This window comes from Arvicola amphibius, chromosome 1 (assembly GCF_903992535.2).
Source record: "Arvicola amphibius chromosome 1, mArvAmp1.2, whole genome shotgun sequence".
Taxonomy (NCBI): domain Eukaryota; kingdom Metazoa; phylum Chordata; class Mammalia; order Rodentia; family Cricetidae; genus Arvicola; species Arvicola amphibius.
Genome location: NC_052047.1, coordinates 179669623 through 179692850, shown reverse-complemented (window position 1 = coordinate 179692850; position 23228 = coordinate 179669623). Strand labels below are relative to the sequence as shown.

At 40.5% G+C, this 23228-nt stretch overlaps 1 protein-coding gene and 1 long non-coding RNA gene across 2 annotated transcripts in view; both read right to left on the bottom strand.

The window, feature by feature from the left end:
• Positions 1-215: 215 nt before the first annotated feature.
• On the bottom strand, positions 216-3794 carry LOC119808530. The gene is made up of 3 exons (XR_005284468.1): positions 2266-3794; positions 852-1034; positions 216-506 (listed from the first exon to the last, which is right to left on the bottom strand). It is a non-coding gene; the product is annotated as an uncharacterized LOC119808530 (long non-coding RNA).
• Positions 3795-5861: 2067 nt separating this feature from the next.
• Positions 5862-23228, bottom strand: part of LOC119808473 (cytochrome P450 2C26-like) — a 42304-nt gene continuing 24937 nt past the window's right edge. Inside the window, 1 exon segment of the mRNA XM_038321023.1 lies at positions 5862-6401. Within this exon segment, the coding sequence (XP_038176951.1) occupies positions 6220-6401 (182 nt within the window). The 3' untranslated portion in view covers positions 5862-6219.

Below are 23228 nucleotides of genomic sequence, written 5' to 3'. Positions count from 1 at the left end.
CCTGGTATTAGGATTCTTCATAACTCCATAATGGCTCCCTCTATCAAGATATCTCTTTCATTGCTCTTCCTCTCTGTCCCTCCCCAATTCACACATCTCATTTCCTCATGTTCCCAGCCTCCATTCCTCCCTGAGTTTACCCAGAAAATCTCATCTCTTTTCTTCTTCCTAGGACAGCCATGTGTCTCTTTTAGGGTCCTCCTTGTTACCTAGCTTCCCTGGGACTGCGGGTTGTATCCAATATCCAGTTAAGAAAACAATATAGAGCAGTGGCTGATCCAGCTGTCTCTGTCTTGTCATTCTTCCAAGGGTGATGGGGACCAACTACAAGGCATGCTCTCCAGTGGCTGATCTAGTTGTTGCTGTCTTGTCATTCATCCAAGGGTGATGGGGACCAACCACAAGGCATGCTCCAGCTTTGAACACACAAGAGAGCATGTACAATCTTTCTCCTGCATTTTATCCAGTCTCATCACCATAAAGAACCATGCCCATGGCAAATCATCCTAAAAGACATTGGCCAAACAGATCAAGCTCCATTATATTTCTCCCTTTTTTGCTAATTCAGAGGGTTCTAATTCAATATAAATTATGTACAGTAAGAATTATCAAGTATTATCCAGATGAAAGAACAAAAATGAGCAAACGTGATACTACAATGAACAAGAACAATATCAAGCAAGAAACACATTCTAAATGTCCAGACCATAGGTAACAATCCAATAGCTGTTCTATTTTGAAGAATCCAAGTCTTGTACTTAATATGCCTTTAGCTAAGGTACAAGAGAATTGTAACTATAACTATCTAGTCTTCAACCCCAACAAAGCTCTGAGAAGAAAAATAATATTACCTGAAGAGGCAGGAAGTCCAAGCAAGTGACTTCCAAAAAATGTAGGAAATAACAGAAAGAGCAGGCCATCTGGACAGACAGCCAATGTTTCTCTGTAACATTGGGGCATATAACTTAGGCTACAGGCCTAGAATATTATCATTATTGTATTCAGCATCACCAGTGTCAGCACAGACTTTTCTTCTGGAGGAGATAAGAACTCACTAGAGGGACAGATAAGTAATCTGTCTGTGACTCACAGCTCCTGAAGCAGGAGAATGAACAATGGACCTTTGGAGGCTGTTTTCTTCAGGATGCTGAATGCACTCACATTTTATTTTGTTAATCTTAGGGTGCTGGGTCAGGGTTAGCCTCTACCATTATGGGTTCTCTACCATTAGGTTTCTCTTTAGGGTAAATTCAAAATTTCTGAGTTTTAAAATTAACCAATGCAATTTTGGTAAGATATTAATCTAGTTCTGTTGAGTACTACTATTATCATAGTCTCAATCTCAAGAGTTTAAATTTCCTTCAATTGTTTACTAAGATTAGACTTAAAAGTCTTCTCATAGTTCTTAAAGCATCTCTGTCCCATTGATATCTCTATTGCTCTAGAATGAGTGCTAATGCTTTTTACCCACAACCATTTTTTTCTACCAAAAACCTTCAGAATAAGTCAAAAGCATGAATATATTGCCTTTTTTCTTTTTTATGGTTTATTTTTTATATTTAAAAATTTCCATCTCATCCCCTCCTCCTCCCCCTTCCCTCCCCTCTCCTCCACCCAAACCCCTTTCCCTCCCTCTCCAGGCCAAGGAGCCATCAGGGTTCCCTACTCTATGTTAAGACCAAGGTCCTCCCAACTCCCCCCCAGGTCCAGGAAGGTGATCAACCAAGCTGAGAAGGCTTCCACAGAGCCTGTCTATGCAGAAGAATCATAGCCCAGCACCATTGTCGTTGGCTTCTCAGTCAGCCTCCACCGTCGGCCACATTCAGAGAATCCGGTTTGGTCTCATGTTCCATCAGTCCCATTCCAACTGGAGTTGGTGATCTCCCATTAGTTCTGTCCCACTGTCTCCATGGGTGAATGCACTAATGTGTATTCAGCACAGATTATACATAGTGGTACTGATAATATATCTAAAATTTTTATCTCTTTTTGTAAACTTAAAAAAAAATTAATGAGAGAGGGTAAAGCCCTCCCTCTTACATCCAGGCTTAGGAAGGTATGCATCCAAAGAGAATAGAATCCCAAAAAGTCAGTACATGCAGTAGAGACAAGTCCCAGTGCCATTATCCTTGGCCCCTCCATCTGCCCCAACTGTCAACCACATTCAGAGGGTCGGGTTTGATCCCAGGTTCATTCATTCCAAGTCCAGCTGGAGTTGTTGAGCTCCCATTAGCGCAGGCACACTGTCTCAGTGGGTGAACCAACCTCTCATAGTCTTGACTTCCTTGCTCAGAGTCTCCTTCCAACTGCTCTTCAACTGGACATCAGGAGCTCAGTCCAGTGTTCCAATGTGAGTCTCCATCCACAGGGCAGAGTGCCTTGCTCTCTCTTAGGACTGGAGGTGGGTGGAGAGGAGGGTGTTGGGGAGATCAGGAGGGAAGTGGGAGGAGGAGAGGAAGTGGGAATTTTAATTGTTATTATTTATAAAGCAAAACATAAATTTTAAAGAAGAGAAAAAATTTCTTGCGACCTTCATGAAATCAACTTTAATCGACCTCTCACAGGTCAAATAGACTCCAGATAAGTATTCCTGTTAGCCAACAACCTAACTTTCCACACCTATTGTCTATGCATGCAGATGGCATCTCTTCCTCCTTCCTCTGGTTATGGAATTACCCTTCCCCAAGTAACAAAACCCTGAGCCTAGAAGTTTCAAATGCACATCTAAGATAAAAATATTCCCCTAAACGACTTAACTTCACCTTCAGTCCCTCCTATGTATCTGTTCCAGCATATTTTAAATTAATTAAAGGCTACACACATCTCAAATGCTGCCTGCTCCTTCGCAGGCACAGATGTCCCACAGAACCTGGGCAGTGAGAGAAAAAAACCTGCTTTTTCTGGCCTTGGTGAGCATTCCAGCTTTCTTGGATACCCAAAGATATTGATGCCCCCAGGTACTAGGAAACAGCCTAAAGAGTAAGGTGTCCCTACTCCTTCCTGACCAATCACCCCTTCCTATTTACTTAACTCTTATAATAAAATAGGAATGAAAGTTTTTCGACCAAGAACTACCCACATTCCAGAACCATGTGCTCCCCATCACTCACTAGGCCTCCAGTCATTGTAAGCACTAAAGGCCAATGGGACATGTCATTACCAAAGTCCAATGGGACACAAAATACCTAAAGGCCAATGTGACATGTCATTACCAAAGTCCAATGCTACACAAAATACCTAAAGGCCAATGTGACATGTCATTACCAAAGTCCAATGGGACACAAAATACCTAAAGGCCAATGTGACATGTCATTACCAACGTCCAATGCTACACAAAATACCTAAAGGCCAATGGGACCCAAAATAAATATAGGCCAAATTTATGAGATTCCACCATCACCAGTGTTGTGTGTTTTTCTCTGGATGTGCTCCATATCACCCTCTAAAGTATGTGCTATTATAGCCTACTCTCTCTCTATCTCTCTCTTTCTTTCTCTCTATGTCTCTCCCACTCTCTATCCTTTGATTTCACTACCTGTTCTGAGGCAGTCATTTTCATACCATTTCCCAATAAATATCTTTCTTATGTCTATTGAACGGTGTGATTTTCTGGCACTCATTGACTCTATAATTGACAGGATAACCTTTAGATAAAAATTCCTTATGCATATAGTGTAATGTATTTATATACATATTCCTAATAATAAATACATTTGCCACAGTCTGTATATTTGTACATGTATGTATATTTACAAGTAGCTTTGTATGTTTTTATAGTTGTAATTAAATTTTTTATGCCTGTGTTTGTGTTTTTTTTTTTTTTGGTTTTTTGAGACAGGGTTTCCCTGTATTTCTAGAGGCTGTCCTGGAACCAGCTCTTGTAGATCAGGCTGGCCTCGAACTCAGAGATCCACCTGCCTCTGCCTCCCGATGTGCCTATGTTTGTATATACAGTTTTGAGCAGGCATCTGAATAAGCCCTAGAAAAGTGTTGAAAGTGTGTCAATGTTGTGGTAGGAAGTTGTGAGCCACCATATGTGGGTGCTGAAAACCATGCTGCAGCCCCTTTCAAAAGCAGTAACCCCCTTTATCTCCTTATTTGTCTCTCTTGTCCAATTTATTATACATTTTCTTAAAATTAAACTATATAAAAGATTGTCCTGTGTTGTTTTAAGTATCTTGAAATATTTAGTGTCATATCTTTTAATAGAAGAATATATTTGAACAAAATATAAGCATCTTGATCCAGGTTTACAGAAACCCTTATTTTAAAACAATTTTATCTGTGTATAGATTGCATAGGTTGCACGAACGTTTGCTTCTGCACTGACACTGATATGTGTGTAGCCATATGTCTGCATTCACCACTGCTATAGTGGCTAAGGGTAACAGACAAAGTGGCTTTCTTTGGAATTGATAGGAAAGCTTATGAGTGATGTCAGTTTCCATGAGATATAACAAAATAACAGCAGATGGAAATTGGTATTTAAGTTGTCAGCCCACCAGGAGGAATCACTCTGAGGGGAAAACATCCTGTGAAGTAACAGACAGAAACAAATGGTCTTACGGTGTCTGTGGCTTCATGCTTTATAAGACTACATCTCTAGATAGATAACAAAATGACTGCTTCTTTGCTTGCAACTGTAAGCTACAGATCACCAATTAGGGAGTTGACTGAGAAAAAAATGTTCCTTCTTTGCTATGTGATGAGTTTTTTTATATTTATTTCATGTGAGTTATTGGAATAACTCTGTTTTTATCATTTACTTAAGAATTAAAATGTGATATTTAAATGTTGCTCCTGGATTACCTGAAAGATTCTGTTGGGTAAATATAACTGTGAAGAACAAAAAAAGAATTGAAGAATTCAACATAAGAGAATAAAAAAGGATAAATCAAGATAATGTATAAGTGTCTTTTACCCTCAAATACTCAGATAGAAAATCTTAGTAGATTTCTTTCATACGCTGGGCAGTTTAGGAGTTGGCTCTCTCTAGGTTGTGGTTGTTATTTCTCATTTAATACCTTCCAGTGCTGTGGGGGAGAGAATATAGCAACTGACATAATAAAAATGATGCTTCCTCTGACTGTTATTCTTGCTGTAGAGAAGACAGGAGCTTAGAGATATGGTAAGCAATATGAAATTGAAATACATGCCCAGGATTAAACATGAAGAAACAAGTCAAAAGCATATTTAAAATGTTTGCATTTTTTAAGAACAAAGCAGGAAATGCTCTTACTCTCCCTGTATATTCCACCTATTTCTCTGCAGTTAGCTGCTGCTCCTGTCACTGTGTATCTGTTTAAAATGCAAGTGCTTCCAGTAACTGTAGGAGATCCCCAACCAGAGAGTGTTCTCATACCATCCTCTTCAATAATTTCATTTGTATATTTCTGTTCCAGGCAAGAGTATAGGCCTGTGTGTGTACATGTTAACAGACTGCTTTACAATAGTGAGTATTTGCCTCTTTGTGTGTTGTGTGTGTGTGTGTGTGTGTGTGTGTGTGTGTGCATCTGCATGATCATGTGGAGGTCTGTGTTCAGTCTTTGGTGTTGTTACAGGGTATTCCAGTGAGACGTAAGACTTTGCAATGATACTGGATGTTTTGACTCGATCTAGGGATGCTTTTGACTCAGTCTCCCACTGTGGTATAAATAGTAATCACCACCAGGTCTGACCTTTAGGTTTTGTTTTGAATATAAATGTATGTACTTGAGCCCTGTATGAAAAGAACATTGCTGTCTGAGCTGTCTCAACAGTATTCCCACTTTACATTCTGAAAGTTTCTTGTTATATAGTCCAGCAGGACCTTTGGGAACTCCTTTTTCTTTTCTCTCTTATGAAAACTGATGGAAAGTCTGTTGAAATCAGAAATACAAATTTAATATGTTATTGTCAATGACGTACAGGAGACACAAACATGACTGTGAATTATTATATAGTTGGACACTATACATTTTATGTGGGAGCCATGTTAACTACAGGTTTAGCTACATGTGAGCACAAGGGATAGTAACAGTGCTATGGAGAATGGCAAATGTCTTTGACGATGACTTCAGAGACTGTAAAATGGAGAACTGATGATGTCCGTGGGAAATTAGAGAACAGAAGCTGTGAGAATGTGGAAGGACACTGTATGCCTTCTGGGAAAGTGTTAACTACAAGCTTTGAGGGTGATTTCAGAGAAGAACCCAGCAGGAACCAGGCATCTGATCTTCATTAGATGGGAATGAAGCAGAGCTGGAAAGGGGGAGGTAATATAGCAAATCCATTGACCAGTGGGGCAACATTGATATCATTCGGGGGAACCAGAGATTTCAGCTTGAAGTTCTGTAAAATGGTGGTCAGGAACAGAAACAGCTCCATGCGGGCCAGACCTTCTCCTATACACACTCGTTTTCCTGTAGGGAAAAAAATATCAAAAGGGTAACTATGCCTTGTATGTGAGTGAGTGTGGGATGCAGTATGTTTGTAACTAGCACAAGAGAATAATGTAAGTGCTGAGTTATTGGATGGGTTGGTTAGTTGTATGGGTGGGTTAGCGGACAATTGCTTAAGCAAATAAATAAAGGTGGCGAGTTAGGAGTTGTGTAATCCAGTCTCAGATAAGCATATATAAGCATGTCCTTTGGGTCTCTGCAAGGGAATTCCAGTAGAGATGGTATTTCACTTGTCAGGAAACAGTGGATTTTGGCACAGGGAAGGATACTGACATATTTGCTAGGCTTGTGTGCACTTTTTCATTATATTGGTGAATCTTTTGGTGATTTTTAATTTCACTTTGGCAGTCACACATGCAACAGCTATAAATTTCTCTAGAAACTCCATTCTTTCTCAAATGCTTTCCCCTAAGATTCAGCAGGGGGTTAACACTTCTCAATTTTCTTATTTGGAAATATTAACTGCAATGCCTTATTCTGGAAACATTCCTGACTCAGTAGAGGCAGTAAAAATTAACTAGATATGCTTTCTTAATTCTTTTCAGGGAAAGGTAGAGGGTAATATACTGTGAAGAAAGGAACTAAAAATGATAATGGCAAGAAATAATGGGTTCATGTGAGGAAACATCTAGAACATTAACCATACCTCACAGTTCTGGGAAGGAGATTGATGTAATAAATACATAAAAAAGGGAATTACACAGTACCAACAGTTGAGAATAAGTTCCCTAGATAGCAAGCATTAATGGTAGGATATGGTATACTACAAGAGGACAAAATATAATGCAAAGTCTGGGATGGATAAATCATTTTTTACCACACCCAGGAGCAATTAGTTGGTGGAAGAAGAAAGGTACAGTGGAATGGGAGAAGAGTGGGTTGACAAAGTTTATCTTTTATAGAGCAAATGAGAGCAATAGCACCATCTTGAAGGCCAGGAAATATATAAAAGCATTTCTTAGATTCTGTTATTATCATGTTGTTTTTCAGATTGTTGGAGGAATTCTTGCATTCGTGCCTGCCCATCTCTCCCTTCAAATACTCTCCATTTGATAACAGCAGAACCCAGCGAAGTTACAAAAGGAAGACTTGAACACCCTAATCCAGAAGAAGTAGAAAAAAATGACATTATGAAAGAGATAGAGTCCCTTAAACAGGATATGAAGAACTCCCTTAAAGAAATAGATGAGAAAAATAACAAAAAGTTTGAAGAAATGAGTAAATCCGTAAAAGATACCCTAGGAAACCAAAAAAAAAAAAAAAAAAAAAAAAAAAATCAGATAATGGGAACAGTTCAAGACTTGAAAACTGAAAGGAGGCAATGAAGAAAACACAAATTGAGTGCCAGATGGAGATGGACTATATAGGTAAATGAACAGAGACGACAGAGACAAACAAAACCAACAGAATACAAGAGATAGAAGAAAAAAATCTCAGATGCTGAAGACACCATAAAGAAAATAAATGCTCTGATAAAAGAAAACAGCAAATCCAACAAATTCTCAACTCAAAACATCCAGGAAATCTGGGACACAATAAAAAGACCAAACCTAAGAATAATAGGGGTACAAGAAGGAGAAGAATTACAGCTCAAAAGCCCAGAAAATATATTCAACAAAATTATAGAAGAAAACTTTCCCAACATAAAGTTATTCCTATGAAGGTTCAAGAAGCATACAGAACACAGAATAGACTGGATCAAAATAAAATCCCCTCACCACATAATAATCAAAACACAAAACATACAGAATAAAGAAAGAATATTAAGAGCTGCAAAGGAAAAAGGTCAAGTAACTTATAAAGCTAAACCTATCAGACTTACACCTGACTTCTCTATGTAAACCATGAAAGCCAGAAGGTCCTGGATAGATGTACTGCAGAAAGTAAGAGACCATGGATGCAAGCCCAGACTACTATACCCAGCCAAGCTTTCATTCACTATAAATGGAGAAAACAAAATATTCCTGGATTCAAAACAAATTTAAACAATACTTAGCCACAAATACAGCCTTACAGAAAGTAATAGATGGAAAATCACAACCCAAGGAATCCAACAACGCCCACAATAACTCAGGCATCTAGTGACCCTAAAAAATAACCAGAGTTAACAACCACTGGTCATAAATATCACTTAATATCAATGGACTCAATTCACCTATAAAAAGGCACAGGCTAAGAGACTGGATATGAAAACAGGATCCAACATTCTGCTGTTTACAAGATACACACCTCAACCACAAAGACAGACATCTACTCAGAGTAAAGGGTTGGGAAAAGGTTTTCCAATCAAATGGACCTAAGAAACCAGCAGGTGTGGCCATACTAATTTCTAATAAAATTGACTTCAAACTAAAATCAATCAGAAGAGATGGAGATGGACATTTTATACTTATAACAGGAACAATTCATCAGAATGAAGTCTCAATCCTGAATATCTATGCACCAATATAAAAGCACCCACTTATGTAAAAGAAACATTACTAGAATTCAAGGCAGACATCAAACCACACACATTAATAGTAGGAGACTTCAACACTCCTCTCTCACCAATGGACAGGTAAATCAGACAGAAACATAACAGAGAAATAAGAGTATTAATGGAAGTAATGAATCAAATGGACTTTACAGACATCTATATAACATTCCACCCAATTAGGAAAGAATATACCATCTTTGAAGCTCATGGAACCTTCTCAAAAATTCAACACATACTCAGTAACAAAGCAAACTTCCACAGATACAAAAAATATTAGGAACAACCTGTGTCTTATCAGATTACCTTGGAATAAAGTTAGAATTTAACAATAATTCAACCCCCAGAAAGCCTACAAACTCATGGAAGCTGAACAGACAACTACTGAACTACCTCTGGGTCAGGGAAGAAATAAAGAAAGAAATTAAAGTCTTTCTTGAATTCAATTAAAATAAATACACAACATACTCAATCCTATGGGACACTATGAAAGCAGTGCTAAGAGGAAAGGTCATAGCTCTAAGTTCCCACATTAAAAAAAAAAAAAAAAACAGAGAAAGCTCACATTAGAGACTTAACAGCACAGCTGAAAGCTCTAGAAAAAAGAAGAAGCAGACTCATCCAGGAGGAGTAGAAGACTGGAAGTAATCAAACTGAGGGCTGAAATCAACAAAATAGAAACACAGAAAACAGTCCAAAAAATTAATGAAGCAAAGAGCTGGTTCTTTGAGAAAGTCAACAAGACTGACAAACCTTTATCCAAACTAATATAAAGGCTGAGAGAGAACATACAAATTAACAAGATCAGAAATGAAAAGGGGGACATAACAACAGACACTGAGGAAATTCAGAGAATCATTAGATCTTACTACAAACGCTTATATGCCACAAAGTTGGAAAATGTAAAAGAAATGGACTTATTTTTAGATAAGTACCACTTACCAAAATTAAATCAAGACCAGGTGAACAATTTAAATAGACCTATCAGTCATGAGAAAATAGAAGCTGTGATTAAAAAACTCCCAATCAAAAAAAGCCAAGGACCTGATGTTTTTAATGCAGAATTTTTTCAGAACTTCCAAGATGAGCTGATACCTGTACTCCCTAACGTGTTTCACATAATAAAAACAGAAGAATCATTGCCAAACTCTTTTCATGAAGCTACAGTCACCCTGATTCCAAAACCACACAAAGACCCAACCAAGGAAGAGAATTACAGACCAATCTCACTCATGAACATCGATGCAAAAATTCTCAATAAAATTCTGGCAAACAGAATCCAATAACACATTAAAAAATTTATCCATTATGATCAAGTAGGCTTCATCCCAGAGATGCAGGGCTGGTTCAACATATGAAAATCTATCAATGTAATCCATCATATAAATAAACTGAAAGAAAAAACCATATGATCATTTCATTAGATGCGGAAAAAGCATTTGACAACATTCAACACCCCTTTATGATAAAGGTTTTGGAGAGGTTTGGGATACAAGGATCATACCTAAATATAATAAAAGCAATATATAGCAACCCAACAGCTAATATCAAATTAAATGGAGAGAAACTCAAAGCCATCCCACCAAAATCAGGAACAAGACAAGGCTCTCCACTCTCACCATATCTCTTCAACATAGTTCTTGAAGGTCTAGCAATAGCAATACGACAACATAAGGAGATCAAGTGGATTCGAATCGGAAAGGAAAAAGTCAAACTTTTGTTATTTGCATATGATATGATAGTGTACATTAGTGACCCCCAAACGTCTACCAAAGAACTTCTACAGCTGATAAATAACTTCAGTGATGTGGCAGGTTATGAGATCAACTCAAAAAAATCAGTAGCCCTCCTATACACAAAGGATAGTGAAGCAGAGAGGGAATTCAGAGAAACTTCACCTTTTATGATAGCCACAAATAGTTTAAAGTATCTTGGGGTAACCCTAACCAAGGAAATGAAAGATCTATTTGACAAGAACTTTAAGGCATTGAAGAAAGAAATTGAAGAGGACACCAGAAAATGGAAGGATGCGTAGGATCAACATAGTAAAAATGGCAATTCTATTAAAGGCAATCTATAAATTCAATGCAATCCCCATGAAAATCCCAACAATATTCTTCACAGACCTTGAGAAAACAATAATCAACTTTATATAAAAAAAAAACCCAGGATAGCTAAAACAATCTTATACAATAAAGCAACTTCTGGAGAAATTACCACCCCAGACTTCAAACTCTATTACAGAGCTACAGTAATGAAAACAGCTTGGTACTGGCATTAAAACAGAGAAGTCAACAAATGGAATCGAATAGAAGACCTGGATATTAACCCACAGAACTATGAACTCCTGATTTTTGACAAAGGAGCTAAAAGTATACAATGGAAGAAAGAAAGCATCTTCAACAAATGGTGCTGGCATAACTGGATGTCAACCTGTGGAAAAATGAAAATAGATCCATATCTATCACCATGCACAAAACTCAAGTCCAAATGGATTAAATACCTCAATATCAATCTGAACACATTGAACCTGATAGAAGAGAAAGTGGGAAGTACTCTACAACATATGGGCACAGGAGACCACTTCCTATGTAGAACCCCAGTAGCACAGACAATAAGGGCAACATTGAATCAATGGGACCTCCTAAAACTGAGAAGCTTCTGTAAAGCAAAGGGCACTGTCATTAAGACAAAAGAGCAACCTACTGATTGGGAGAAGATCTTCACCAACCCTGCAACAGACAAAGGTCTGATCTCCAAAATATAAAAAGAACTCAAGAAACTGGACTTTCAAATATAATTAACTCAATTAAAAATGGGGCACTGAACTGAACAGAGAATTCTCAATACAAGAAGTTCAAATGGCCAAAAGACACTTAAGGTCATGCTCAACCTCCCTAGCTATCAGGGAAAATGCAAATCAAAACAACTTTGAGAAACCATCGTATACCTGTCAGAATGGCTAAAATCAAAAACACCAATGATAGCCTTTGATGGAAAGGATGTGGGGTAAGGGGTACACTCATCCATTGCTGGTGGGAATACAAACTTGTGCAACCACTTTGGAAATCAGTGTGGCGGTTTCTCAGGAAATTCGGGATCTACCTACCCCAGGATCCAGCAGTACCCCTCCTGGGAATATAATCAAGAGATGTCCTATCATATTACAAAAGCATTTGTTCAACTATGTTCATAGCAGCGCTATTTGTAATAGCCAGAACCTGGAAACAACCTAGATACCCCTCAATGGAAGAATGGATAAATAAAGTGTGGAATATATATGCATTAGAGTACTACTCAGAGGTAAAAGACAATGATATCTTGAATTTTGCATGCAAATGGATGGAAATAGAAAACACCATCCTGAATGAGGTAACTGAGACCCAAAAAGATGAATATGGTATGTACTCACTCATTAGTGGATTCTAGCCATAAATAAAGGACATTGAGCCTATAATTGGTGATCGCAGAGAAACTAAATAGAAAGGTGAACCCAAAGAATAACATGTAGTTATCCTCTTGGATATTGGAAGTAGACAAGATTGCCAGGCAAAAATTGGGAGCTTGGGGTTGGTGTGGCGTGGGGTCAGGGGAAATGGGGGGAGAGAAATGAGAAGGGGAGGAGGGGGAGAGCTTGGGGGAATGGGACTGTTGTGATGGAGGATGGGTGGATATAAGCAGGGAAGTATATATCTTAAGTAAGGGAGAAATTTTAGGGTTGGAAAGAGACTTGACTCTAGAGGGGTTCTCAGGTGTCCAAGGAGATGTTCCCAGCTTGTTCCTTGGGCATCAGAGGAGAGGGTGCCTGAACTGGCCTTATCCTATAGCCACATTGATGAATATCTTGCATATCACCATGGCACCTTCATCTGGTGATGGATAGAGATAGAGACAGAGACCCACATTGGAGCACTGGACTGAGCTCCCAAGGTCCAAATGAGGATCAGAAGGAGGGAGAACATGACCAAGGAAGTCAGGACCACGAGGGGTGTGCCCACCTACTGAGACGGTGGGGCTGGTCTAATGGGAGCTCACCAAGGCCAGCTGGACTGGACTGATGGAGCATGTGATCAAACTGGATTCTCTGAATGTGGTGACAATGAGGGCTGACTGAGAAGCCAAGGACAATGGCACTGGGTTTTGATTGTACTGTATGTACTGGCCTTGTGGGAGCCTAGTCTGTTTGGATGCTCACCTTCCTAGACCTGGATGGAAGGGGGAGGACCTTGAACTTCCCTCAGGGCAGGGAACCCTGACTGCTCTTTGGACTGGAGAGAGACAGGTAGGAAGAATGGGGGAGGAGGAGGGAAATGGGAGGAAGAGAGGAGTTGGAAATTTTTAATAATAATAAAGAAATGAGGGCTGACTGAGAAGCCAAGGACAATGGCACTGGGTTTTGATCCTACTGCATGTACTGGCTTTGAGGGAGCCTATTCTGTTTAGATGTGCACCTTCCTGCACCTGGATGGAGGGGGGAGGACCTCGGACTTCCCATAGGGCAAGGAACCCTGACTGCTCTTTGGACTGAAGAAGGAGGGGAAGGGGATTGGGGGGAGGGGGAGGGAAATGGGAGGTGGGAAGCAGGCAGAAATTTTCAATAATAATAAAAAGAAATATGTGCTGCTACTCTTAGCAAAAAAATCTAAAATCTCTGAAATTAACATTTGTTCTGTTTTCCAAAAGAAAATATGTGGTATGTATTGAACTTTCTTCATTAAAATTCCGAGGGCAATCAAAAAATGAATAAATAAATAAATAAATAAATAAAATAAAAAAGCATTTTCTACAGACACAAAAGAACTGCTGAGGTTTAAATATTGTTGTCCTCAGAGCAATGTACCCATGTCTATAACCTTTAATTTTTAAACTGTGAGTATCTGCCAGCTTACATATTTGCTGCAAGAACAGTAGGTGCTTGGGTAGATTGTTAGTTCAACTTGAAAAAGTGCCAGACTCTATGCCTAGACTGAGGTTGTATAAGGGATGAGAAAATGTGCTTGGGTAGTAGATAAGGGGCTAAAAGAGGTTTTCATGATGACTATGATGTAATTCTTAGAAGTCAATAATAGAAACCAATAATAAAACTATTCATGGAATCCTGGTAGAACAAGCTCTGTTAATGTATAAATAAAGATGGCTCATGTTGTTTGTGCTACTTGTGCATAATCATTAGCAAGTCATTAAGTGGCTCTGAACTTGAGGCAGGATGCTGGCACTGGAGTACATGTTTTTCCCAAATAACATACGATCTTAAGAAGTATATTTTTGAAGACAGGTTATCCAGAAAGAAAAACAAACCAGAGGAATGCATGAGCTATATAATTATATAGCAAAATAAATCAAATTAGCATAGCAGATATTTTCTGATCATTTCACATAATCATTGATGATCTACCTTATTCTGAGCAGTTCATGAACCTTTCTCTAAAACTGAATACATACATGGACACAAAGCATTTCTCAACAGATGCAAGAAAGTTAAAAGCAGATCTTGCAAACCATCTGATTGTCATGGACTAAAGATAAATACCACCACCTAAAGAAACTCTTGAAAGTTTAAAAACTCATGGAAACTGAACAAATCTCTACTGAATGAAAAAATGGATCGGAGGAGAAATAAAATGCTGGAAGAGAGCACAGACCTCCTACCCCCACTTCCCTCTGCAGGCTTGTGTCTCCCAAGCTTTCCCTAGTGTTCTCAGGTGTCCTGCTCCTGTTCTAAGGCCATCCACCCAGAGGAGTCAGACTCTGGCCTCCAGGCAGGTCTGAGGATTCCTGCAAGGGAGTGCGGGCTTCTTCAGATTGTGCTGCCAGGTTCGCTGTGTGGTATTCCATCCCGCCCTGCCCCCACCTTGGCCCTTTTGTCTGGGCTGCGACCCTGGGCTGCCTGGAATCCCTGATCCTGTGCCCTGACATTCCATCTGAACTGGCCATCCACCCAAAGGGGTCAGACTCTGGCCTCCAGGCAGGTCTGAGGATTCCTGCAGAGGGGTGAGGGCTCCTTCAGATTGTGCTGCCAGGTTCACTGTGTGGTATCCCATCCCACCCTGCCCCCACCTTGGCCCTTTTGTCTGGGCTGCGACCCTGGGCTGCCTGGAATCCCTGATCCTGTGCCCTGACATTCCATCTGAACTGGTGAGTGAATGCGGACCCTGGGGCAACCTGCCCTGGAAGAGAGCACAGACCCCCTACCCCCACTTCCCTCTGCAGGCTTGTGTCTCCCAAGCTTTCCCTAGTGTTCTCAGGTGTCCTGCTCCTGTTCTAAGGCCATCCACCCAGAGGAGTCAGACTCTGGCCTCCAGGCAGGTCTGAGGATTCCTGCAAGGGAGTGCGGGCTTCTTCAGATTGTGCTGCCAGGTTCGCTGTGTGGTATTCCATCCCGCCCTGCCCCCACCTTGGCCCTTTTGTCTGGGCTGCGACCCTGGGCTGCCTGGAATCCCTGATCCTGTGCCCTGACATTCCATCTGAACTGGTGAGTGAATGCGGACCCTGGGGCAACCTGCCCTGGAAGAGAGCACAGACCCCCTACCCCCACTTCCCTCTGCAGGCTTGTGTCTCCCAAGCTTTCCCTAGTGTTCTCAGGTGTCCTGCTCCTGTTCTAAGGCCATCCACCCAGAGGGGTCAGACTCTGGCCTCCAGGCAGGTCTGAGGATTCCTGCAAGGGAGTGCGGGCTTCTTCAGATTGTGAAGCAAGGAATAGGTCCTCCTCTGGCACTGGGGAGATCCAACCAGTTTCAGTCACAGCAAAGATTGGTCTAGGACACCAAACTCCTCCGGGCTCCTTTTGAAGGAAGAGATGGGCAGGCGCCAATGCAGGAGCTCCTCCAACAACATGAAAGGCAACATGACATCACCACAAGCCAGACATCCCGAAAAAACAAGAATCGAACACCCTACCCCAGAAGATATAGAAGAAACCGACCTTAAACAGTACTTTATGAAAATAATAGAGGACCTTAAACAGGAGGTAAAAAACTGCCATAAAGAAATGGAGATGACAAACAAAAAGGTAGAGGAAATAAATAAATCTCTCAAAGATACCCAAGAAAAACAAGAAAAAGCAATCAAGCAGGCAAGGGAATCAGTACAAGACCTGATAAATGAAATGGAGGTATTGAAGAAAACACAATCTGAGGGACGTCTGGAAATGGAAACTCTGAGTAAACGAACAGAAACTTCAGAGACAAGTATTTCCAACCGAATACAAGAGATGGAAGAAAGAATCTCGGACTCTGAATATACAATAGAGGAAATAAACTCACAGATTAAAGAACTAAACAAATCTAACAAATTCTTAACACAAAACATTCAGGAAATCTGGGACACCATGAAAAGACCAAACCTAAGAATAATTGGGGTAGAAGAAGGAGAAGAATTACAACTCAAAGGCCCAGAAAACATATTCAACAAAATTATAGAAGAAAACTTCCCCAACCTAAAGAAGGATGTTCCTATGAAGGTACAAGAAGCCTACAGAACACCAAATAGACTGGATCAAAAGAAAGCATCCCCACGCCATATAATAATCAAAACACAAAACATACAGAATAAAGAACAGATATTAAGAGCTGCAAAGGAAAAAGGTCAAGTAACATATAAAGGGAAACCTATCAGAATTACACCTGATTTCTCAATGGAAACCATGAAAGCCAGAAGAGCTTGGATAAATGTGCTACAGACACTAAGGGAACATGGATGCAAGCCTAGACTATTATACCCAGCAAAGCTTGCATTCACCATTGATGGAGAAAACAAGATATTCCAGGACAAAAACAGATTTAAACAATACGCAGCCACAAATCCAGCCTTGCAGAAAGTAATAGAAGGAAAATCACAAACCAAGGAGTCCAACAACGCCCACAATAACTCAGGCATCTAGCGACCCTTCACCAGCACAACTAGAAGAAGGGAAACACACAAACTCTACTACTAAAAATGACTGAAGTTAACAACCACTGGTCATTAATATCACTTAATATCAATGGACTCAATTCACCTATAAAAATGCACAGGCTAAGAGACTGGATACGAAAACAGAATCCAACATTTTGCTGTTTACAAGAAACACACCTCAACCACAAAGACAGACACCTACTCAGAGTAAAGGGTTGGGAAAAGGTTTATCAAGCAAATGGCCCTAAGAAACAAGCGGGTGTGGCAATACTAATTTCCAGCAAAGTTGACTTCAAACTAAAATCAATCAGAAGAGATGGAAAGGGACACTTTATACTCATAACAGGAACAATCCATCAGAATGAAGTCTCAATCCTGAATATCTATGCCCCTAATATAAAAGCTCCCACTTATGTAAAAGAAACACTTCTAGAACTCAAGGCAGCCATCAAACCACACACACTAATAGTTGGAGACTTCAACACTCCTCTCTCACCAATGGACAGGTCAATCAGACAGAAACCTAACAGAGAATTGAAAGACTTAATGGAGGTAATGAACCAAATGGACTTAACAGACATCTATAGAACATTCCACCCAAATAGGAAAGAATATACCTTCTTCTCTGCGGCTCATGGAACCTTTTCGAAAATTGACCATATACTTGGTAACAAAGCAAACTTCCACAATTACAAAAAAAATATTAGTAACCACCTGTGTCTTATCGGATCACCATGGATTAAAATTAGAATTCAACAACAATGCTACCCCCAGAAAGCCCACAAACTCATGGAAACTGAACAGTCAACTACTGACCCTCACCTGGGTCAAGGAAGAAATAAAGAAAGAAATTAAAGTCTTTCTTGAATTTAATGAAAACAAAGACACAACATACTCAAACCTATGGGACACAATGAAAGCAGTGCTAAGAGGAAAGTTCATAGCACTGAGTGCCCACTTAAAGAAAATGGAGAAAGCACTCATTGGTGACTTAACAGCACACCTGAAAGCTCTGGAAAAAAAAAGAAGCAGACTCACCTAGGAGAAGTAGAAGACTGGAAATAATCAAACTGAGGGCAGAAATCAACAAAATAGAAACACAGAAAACAATCCAAAGAATCAATGAAACAAGAAGCTGGTTCTTGGAGAAAATCAACAAGACTGACAAACCCTTAGCCAAACTAATCAAACGGCAGAGGGAGAACACGCAAATTAATAAGATCAGAAATGAAAAGGGGGACATAACCACAGACACAGAGGAAATTCAGAGAATCATTAGATCTTACTACAAAAGCATGTGTGCCACAAAATTGGAAAATGTAAAAGAAATGGACAGTTTTTTAGATAAATACCATATACCAAAGTTAGACCAGGACCAGGTAAATGCTCTAAATCGTCCTGTTAGTCTCGAAGAATTAGAAACTGTTATCAGAAACCTCCCTACCAAAAAGAGCCCAGGACCAGATGGTTTCAATGCGAAATTCTACCAGAACTTCCAAGAAGACCTAATACCTATACTCCTTAAGGTATTTCATAATATAGAAACACAAGAGTCACTGCCAAATTCCTTCTATGAAGCTACAGTTACCCTGATACCTAAACCACACAAAGACTCAACCAAGAAAGAGAATTACAGGCCAATCTCACTCATGAACATTGACGCAAAAATTCTCAATAAAATACTGGCAAACCGAATCCAAGAACACATTAGAAAAATTATCCATTACGATCAAGTAGGCTTCATCCCAGAGATGCAGGGCTGGTTCAACATACGAAAATCTATCAATGTAATCCATCACATAAATAAACTGAAGGAAAAAAACCATATGGTCATCTCATTAGATGCTGAAAAAGCATTTGACAAAATTCAGCACCCTTTTATGATAAAGGTCTTGGAGAGATTAGGGATACAAGGGTCATTCCTAAATATAATAAAAGCTATTTACAGCAAGCCGACAGCTAACATCAAATTAAACGGAGAGAAACTCAAGGCTATCCCACTAAATTCAGGAACACGACAAGGCTGTCCACTCTCTCCTTATCTCTTCAATATAGTGCTTGAAGTTCTAGCAATAGCAATAAGACAACATAAGGGAATCAAGGGGATTCAATTTGGAAAGGAAGAAGTTAAACTTTCATTATTTGCAGATGATATGATAGTATACATAAGCGACCCCCAAAACTCCACCAAAGAACTCTTACAGCTGATAAACTCCTTCAGTAACGTGGCAGGTTACAAGATCAATTCCAAAAAATCAGTCGCCCTCCTATACACAAAGGATAAGGAAGCAGAGAGGGAAATCAAAGAAGTATCACCTTTCACAATAGCCACAAATAGCATAAGATATCTGGGAGTATCTCTAACCAAGGAAGTGAAGGACTTATTTGACAAGAACTTTAAGTCTTTGAAGAAAGAAATTGAAGAGGATACCAGAAAATGGAAGGATCTCCCCTGCTCGTGGATTGGGAGGATCAACATAGTGAAAATGGCAATTCTACCAAAAGCAATCTATAGATTCAATGCAATCCCAATCAAGGTCCCATTAAAATTCTTCACAGAGATTGAGAGGACAATAATCAACTTTATATGGAAAAACAAGAAACCCAGGATAGCCAAAAAAATCTTATACAATAAAGGTTCTTCTGGAGGCATTACCATCCCTGACTTCAAACTCTATTACAAAGCTACAGTATTGAAAACAGCTTGGTATTGGCATAAAAACAGAGAAGTTGACCAATGGAATCGTATAGAAGACCCGGATCTTAAACCACAAACCTATGAACACCTGATTTTTGATAAAGGAGCCAAGAGTACACAATGGAAGAAAGAGGGCATCTTCAACAAATGGTGCTGGCATAACTGGATGTCAACCTGTAGAAGAATGAAAGTAGATCCATATCTATCACCATGCACAAAACTCAAGTCCAAATGGATTAAAGACCTCAATATTAATTTGAACACATTGAGCTTGATAGAGGAGAAAGTGGGAAGTACTCTACAACAAATGGGCACAGGGAACCGTTTCCTACGCATAACCCCAGCTGTACAGACTTTAAGGGCAACATTGAATAAATGGGACCTCCTGAAGTTGAGCAGCTTCTGTAAAGCAAAGGACATTGTCACTAAGACACAAAGGCAGCCTACTGACTGGGAAAAGATCTTCACCAACCCTGCAACTGACAAAGGTCTGATCTCTAAAATATATAAGGAACTCAAGAGACTAGACGGTAAAATGCCAATTAACCCAATTAAAAAATGGGGCGCTGAACTGAACAGAGAATTCTCAACAGAAGAAGTTCGAATGGCCAAAAGACACTTAAGGTCATGCTCAACCTCCCTAGCTATCAGGGAAATGCAAATCAAAACAACTTTGAGATATCATCTTACACCTGTCAGATTGGCTAAAATCCAAAACACCAATAATAACCTTTGCTGGAGAGGTTGTGGGGTAAGGGGTACACTCATCCATTGCTGGTGGGAATGCACACTTGTGCAACCACTTTGGAAAGCAGTGTGGCGGTTTCTCAGGAAATTCGGGATCAACCTACCCCAGGACCCAGCAATTCCACTATTGGGAATCTACCCAAGAGATGCCCAATCATACAACAAAAGCATATGCTCATCTATGTTCATAGCAGCATTATTTGTAATAGCCAGATCCTGGAAACAACCTAGATGCCCTTCAGTGGAAGAATGGATGAAGAAACTGTGGAATATATACATGCTAGAATACTACTCAGCGGTAAAAAACAATGACATCTTGAATTTTGCAGGCAAATGGATGGAAATAGAAAACACTATTCTGAGTGAGGTAACCCAGACCCAAAAAGATGAACATGGGATGTACTCACTCATAATCGGTTTCTAGCCATAATTAAAGGACATTGAGCCTATAAATTTGGGATCCTTGAGAAGATAATAAGAAGGTGAACTCCCAAAAAAGGATATAGTAATCCTCCTGGATATTGGAAGTAGACACGATCGCCAGGCAAAATTGGGAACTTGAGGGTTGGGCAAGACTGGGCCAAGGGAAGATGGGGAGAGAAAAGTGTGAAGGGGAGAACGGGGGGAGCTCGGAGGAATGGGGTGCTTGGGATATAGGAAGGGTGGATATGGGAGCAGGGAAGCATATATCTTAATTTAAAGAGCTACCTGAGGGTTGTCAAGAGACTTGACCCTAGAGGGGTTCCCAGGTTTCCAGGGAGACGCCCCCAGTTAGTTCCTTGGGCAGCTGAGGAGAGGGAGCCTGAAAAGGCCAGTTCCTATAGCCATACTGATGAATTTCTTGCTTATCACCATAGAACCTCCACCTGACGATAGATGAAGAAAATGACAGAACCCCACATTGGAGCACCGGACTGAGCTCCCAAGGTCCTGATGAGGAACAGAAGGAGAGAGAACATGAGAAAGAAAGTCAGGACCGGGAGGGAACCTCCAGCTGGCGACAGATGGGGAAGGTGACTGAGCCCCACATTGGAGCTCTGGACTGAGCTCCCAAGGTCCTGATGAGGAGCAGAAGGAGCGAGAACATGAGGGAGAAAGTCAGGAACGAGAGGGGTGCGTTCACTCATGGAGACGGTGGGACAGAACTAATGGGAGATCACCAACTCCAGATGGAATGGGACTGATGGATCATGCGACCAAACCCGTCTCTCTGAATGTGGCCAACAGCGGGGGCTGACTGAGAAGCAAAGGACAATGGCTCTGGGCTCTGATTCTTCTGCATGGACGGGCTCTGTGGGAGCCTTCTCAGCTTGGTCGATCACCTTCCTGGACCAGGGGGGAGTTGGGAGGACTCTTGTCTTAGCATAGAGTGGGGAACCCTGATGGCTCCTTGGCCTTGAGAGGGAGGGAGGGGAGGTATGGGTGGAGGGGAGGGTAGGGAAGGGGGAGAAGGAGGGGAGGGAAGGGGGAGGAGGAGGGGAGGGAGGGGGGAGGAGGAGGGAAGGAGATGGAAATTTTTAAATATAAAAAAAATAAACCATGAGGAAAAAAAAATAAAGTTGAATAAAAGTGAACACTGAAAACTATGACCCACAGTGAAGTCCCTCCTATGAGGTTAAGTCATAGACCTAATTGTCCAACAAAAGAAAAACAAGGGAGAAAAAGAAAGGGTGGTAAAGAGAAAGAGATACAGAGAGAATGCACGTTAACTAAATGGCACACCTGAAAGCTCGAGAAAAATATACCCAGGAGGTAAAGATGGAAAGAAATAATCAAACTGAAGGCTGAAATGAGTAAATATAACAAAACAACAAGACAATACAAAGAATCAGTGAATGTTAGAGTTGACTCATTGAGAAAAACAGTACACTTGATAAACCTTTAACAAATATACTAAATATACTAAAAGGTGAAGAGAAACAATCTAATTTAATAAAAGTATTTTTGAAAATGGCCTATGAAAAAAACACTGAAGAAAGTCAGGTGACAATAACGACATAGTGCAAAAATACGTATCCAACTAAACTGGAAAACCTAAAAGACAGATATAAACTTTTGATATATACAACTTACAAGAGGATGGGAAAAGCTTGGGGGAATAGGATGGTTGGGATATAGGAAGGGTGGATATGGGAACAAGGAATTATATATCTTAATTAAGGGAGCCATTCTAGGGTTGGCAGATACTTGACTCTAGAGGGGTTCCCAGGTGTCCAGGAAGACGTCCCAGCTAGTTCCTTGGGCAGCTGAGGAGAGGGTGCCAGAAATGTCCAGATCCTATTGCCATACTCATGAATATCTTGCATATCACCATAGAAACTTCACCTGGCGTTGGATGGAGAAAATGATAGAGCCCCACATAGGAGCGCTGGACTGAGCTCCCAAGGTCCTGATGAGGAGCAAAAGGAGGGAGATCATGAGCAAGGAAGTCAGGATCATGAGGGGTGTGTTCACCCATTGAGACGGTGGGACAGATCTAACGGGAGACCACCAAGTCCAGTTGGAATGGGACTGATGGAACAGGGGACCAAACCGGACTCTCTGAATGTGGCTGACGGTGGAGGAGGACTGAGAAACCAAGGACAACAGCGATGAGCTTGAACTCTACAGCATGGACAGGCTCACTGTGAGCCTTGTCAGCTTGGTTGCTCACCTTCCTGGACTTAGGGGGAGTTGGGAGGACCTTGGACTTAACATAGTGAAGGGAACCCTGATGGCTCTTTGGCTTGGAGAGGGAGGTAGTGGGGGTATGGGTGGAAGGGAAGGGAGGGAAGAGGGAGGAGGAGGGGAGGAGATGGAAATTTTTAAAAAATTTAAAAAAAGAAAGTAAAACATAATAACACAATTATCTTTTCATTAGTAAAGGCTTTTTCCCAAACAGCACATTCCTTCCTCTTAAATGTCCTGAAATAGACCTGGGATATTAGGAACTGAGGTCAACATAATAAGAGTGACTTAGTGTTAACCCATAGACAAA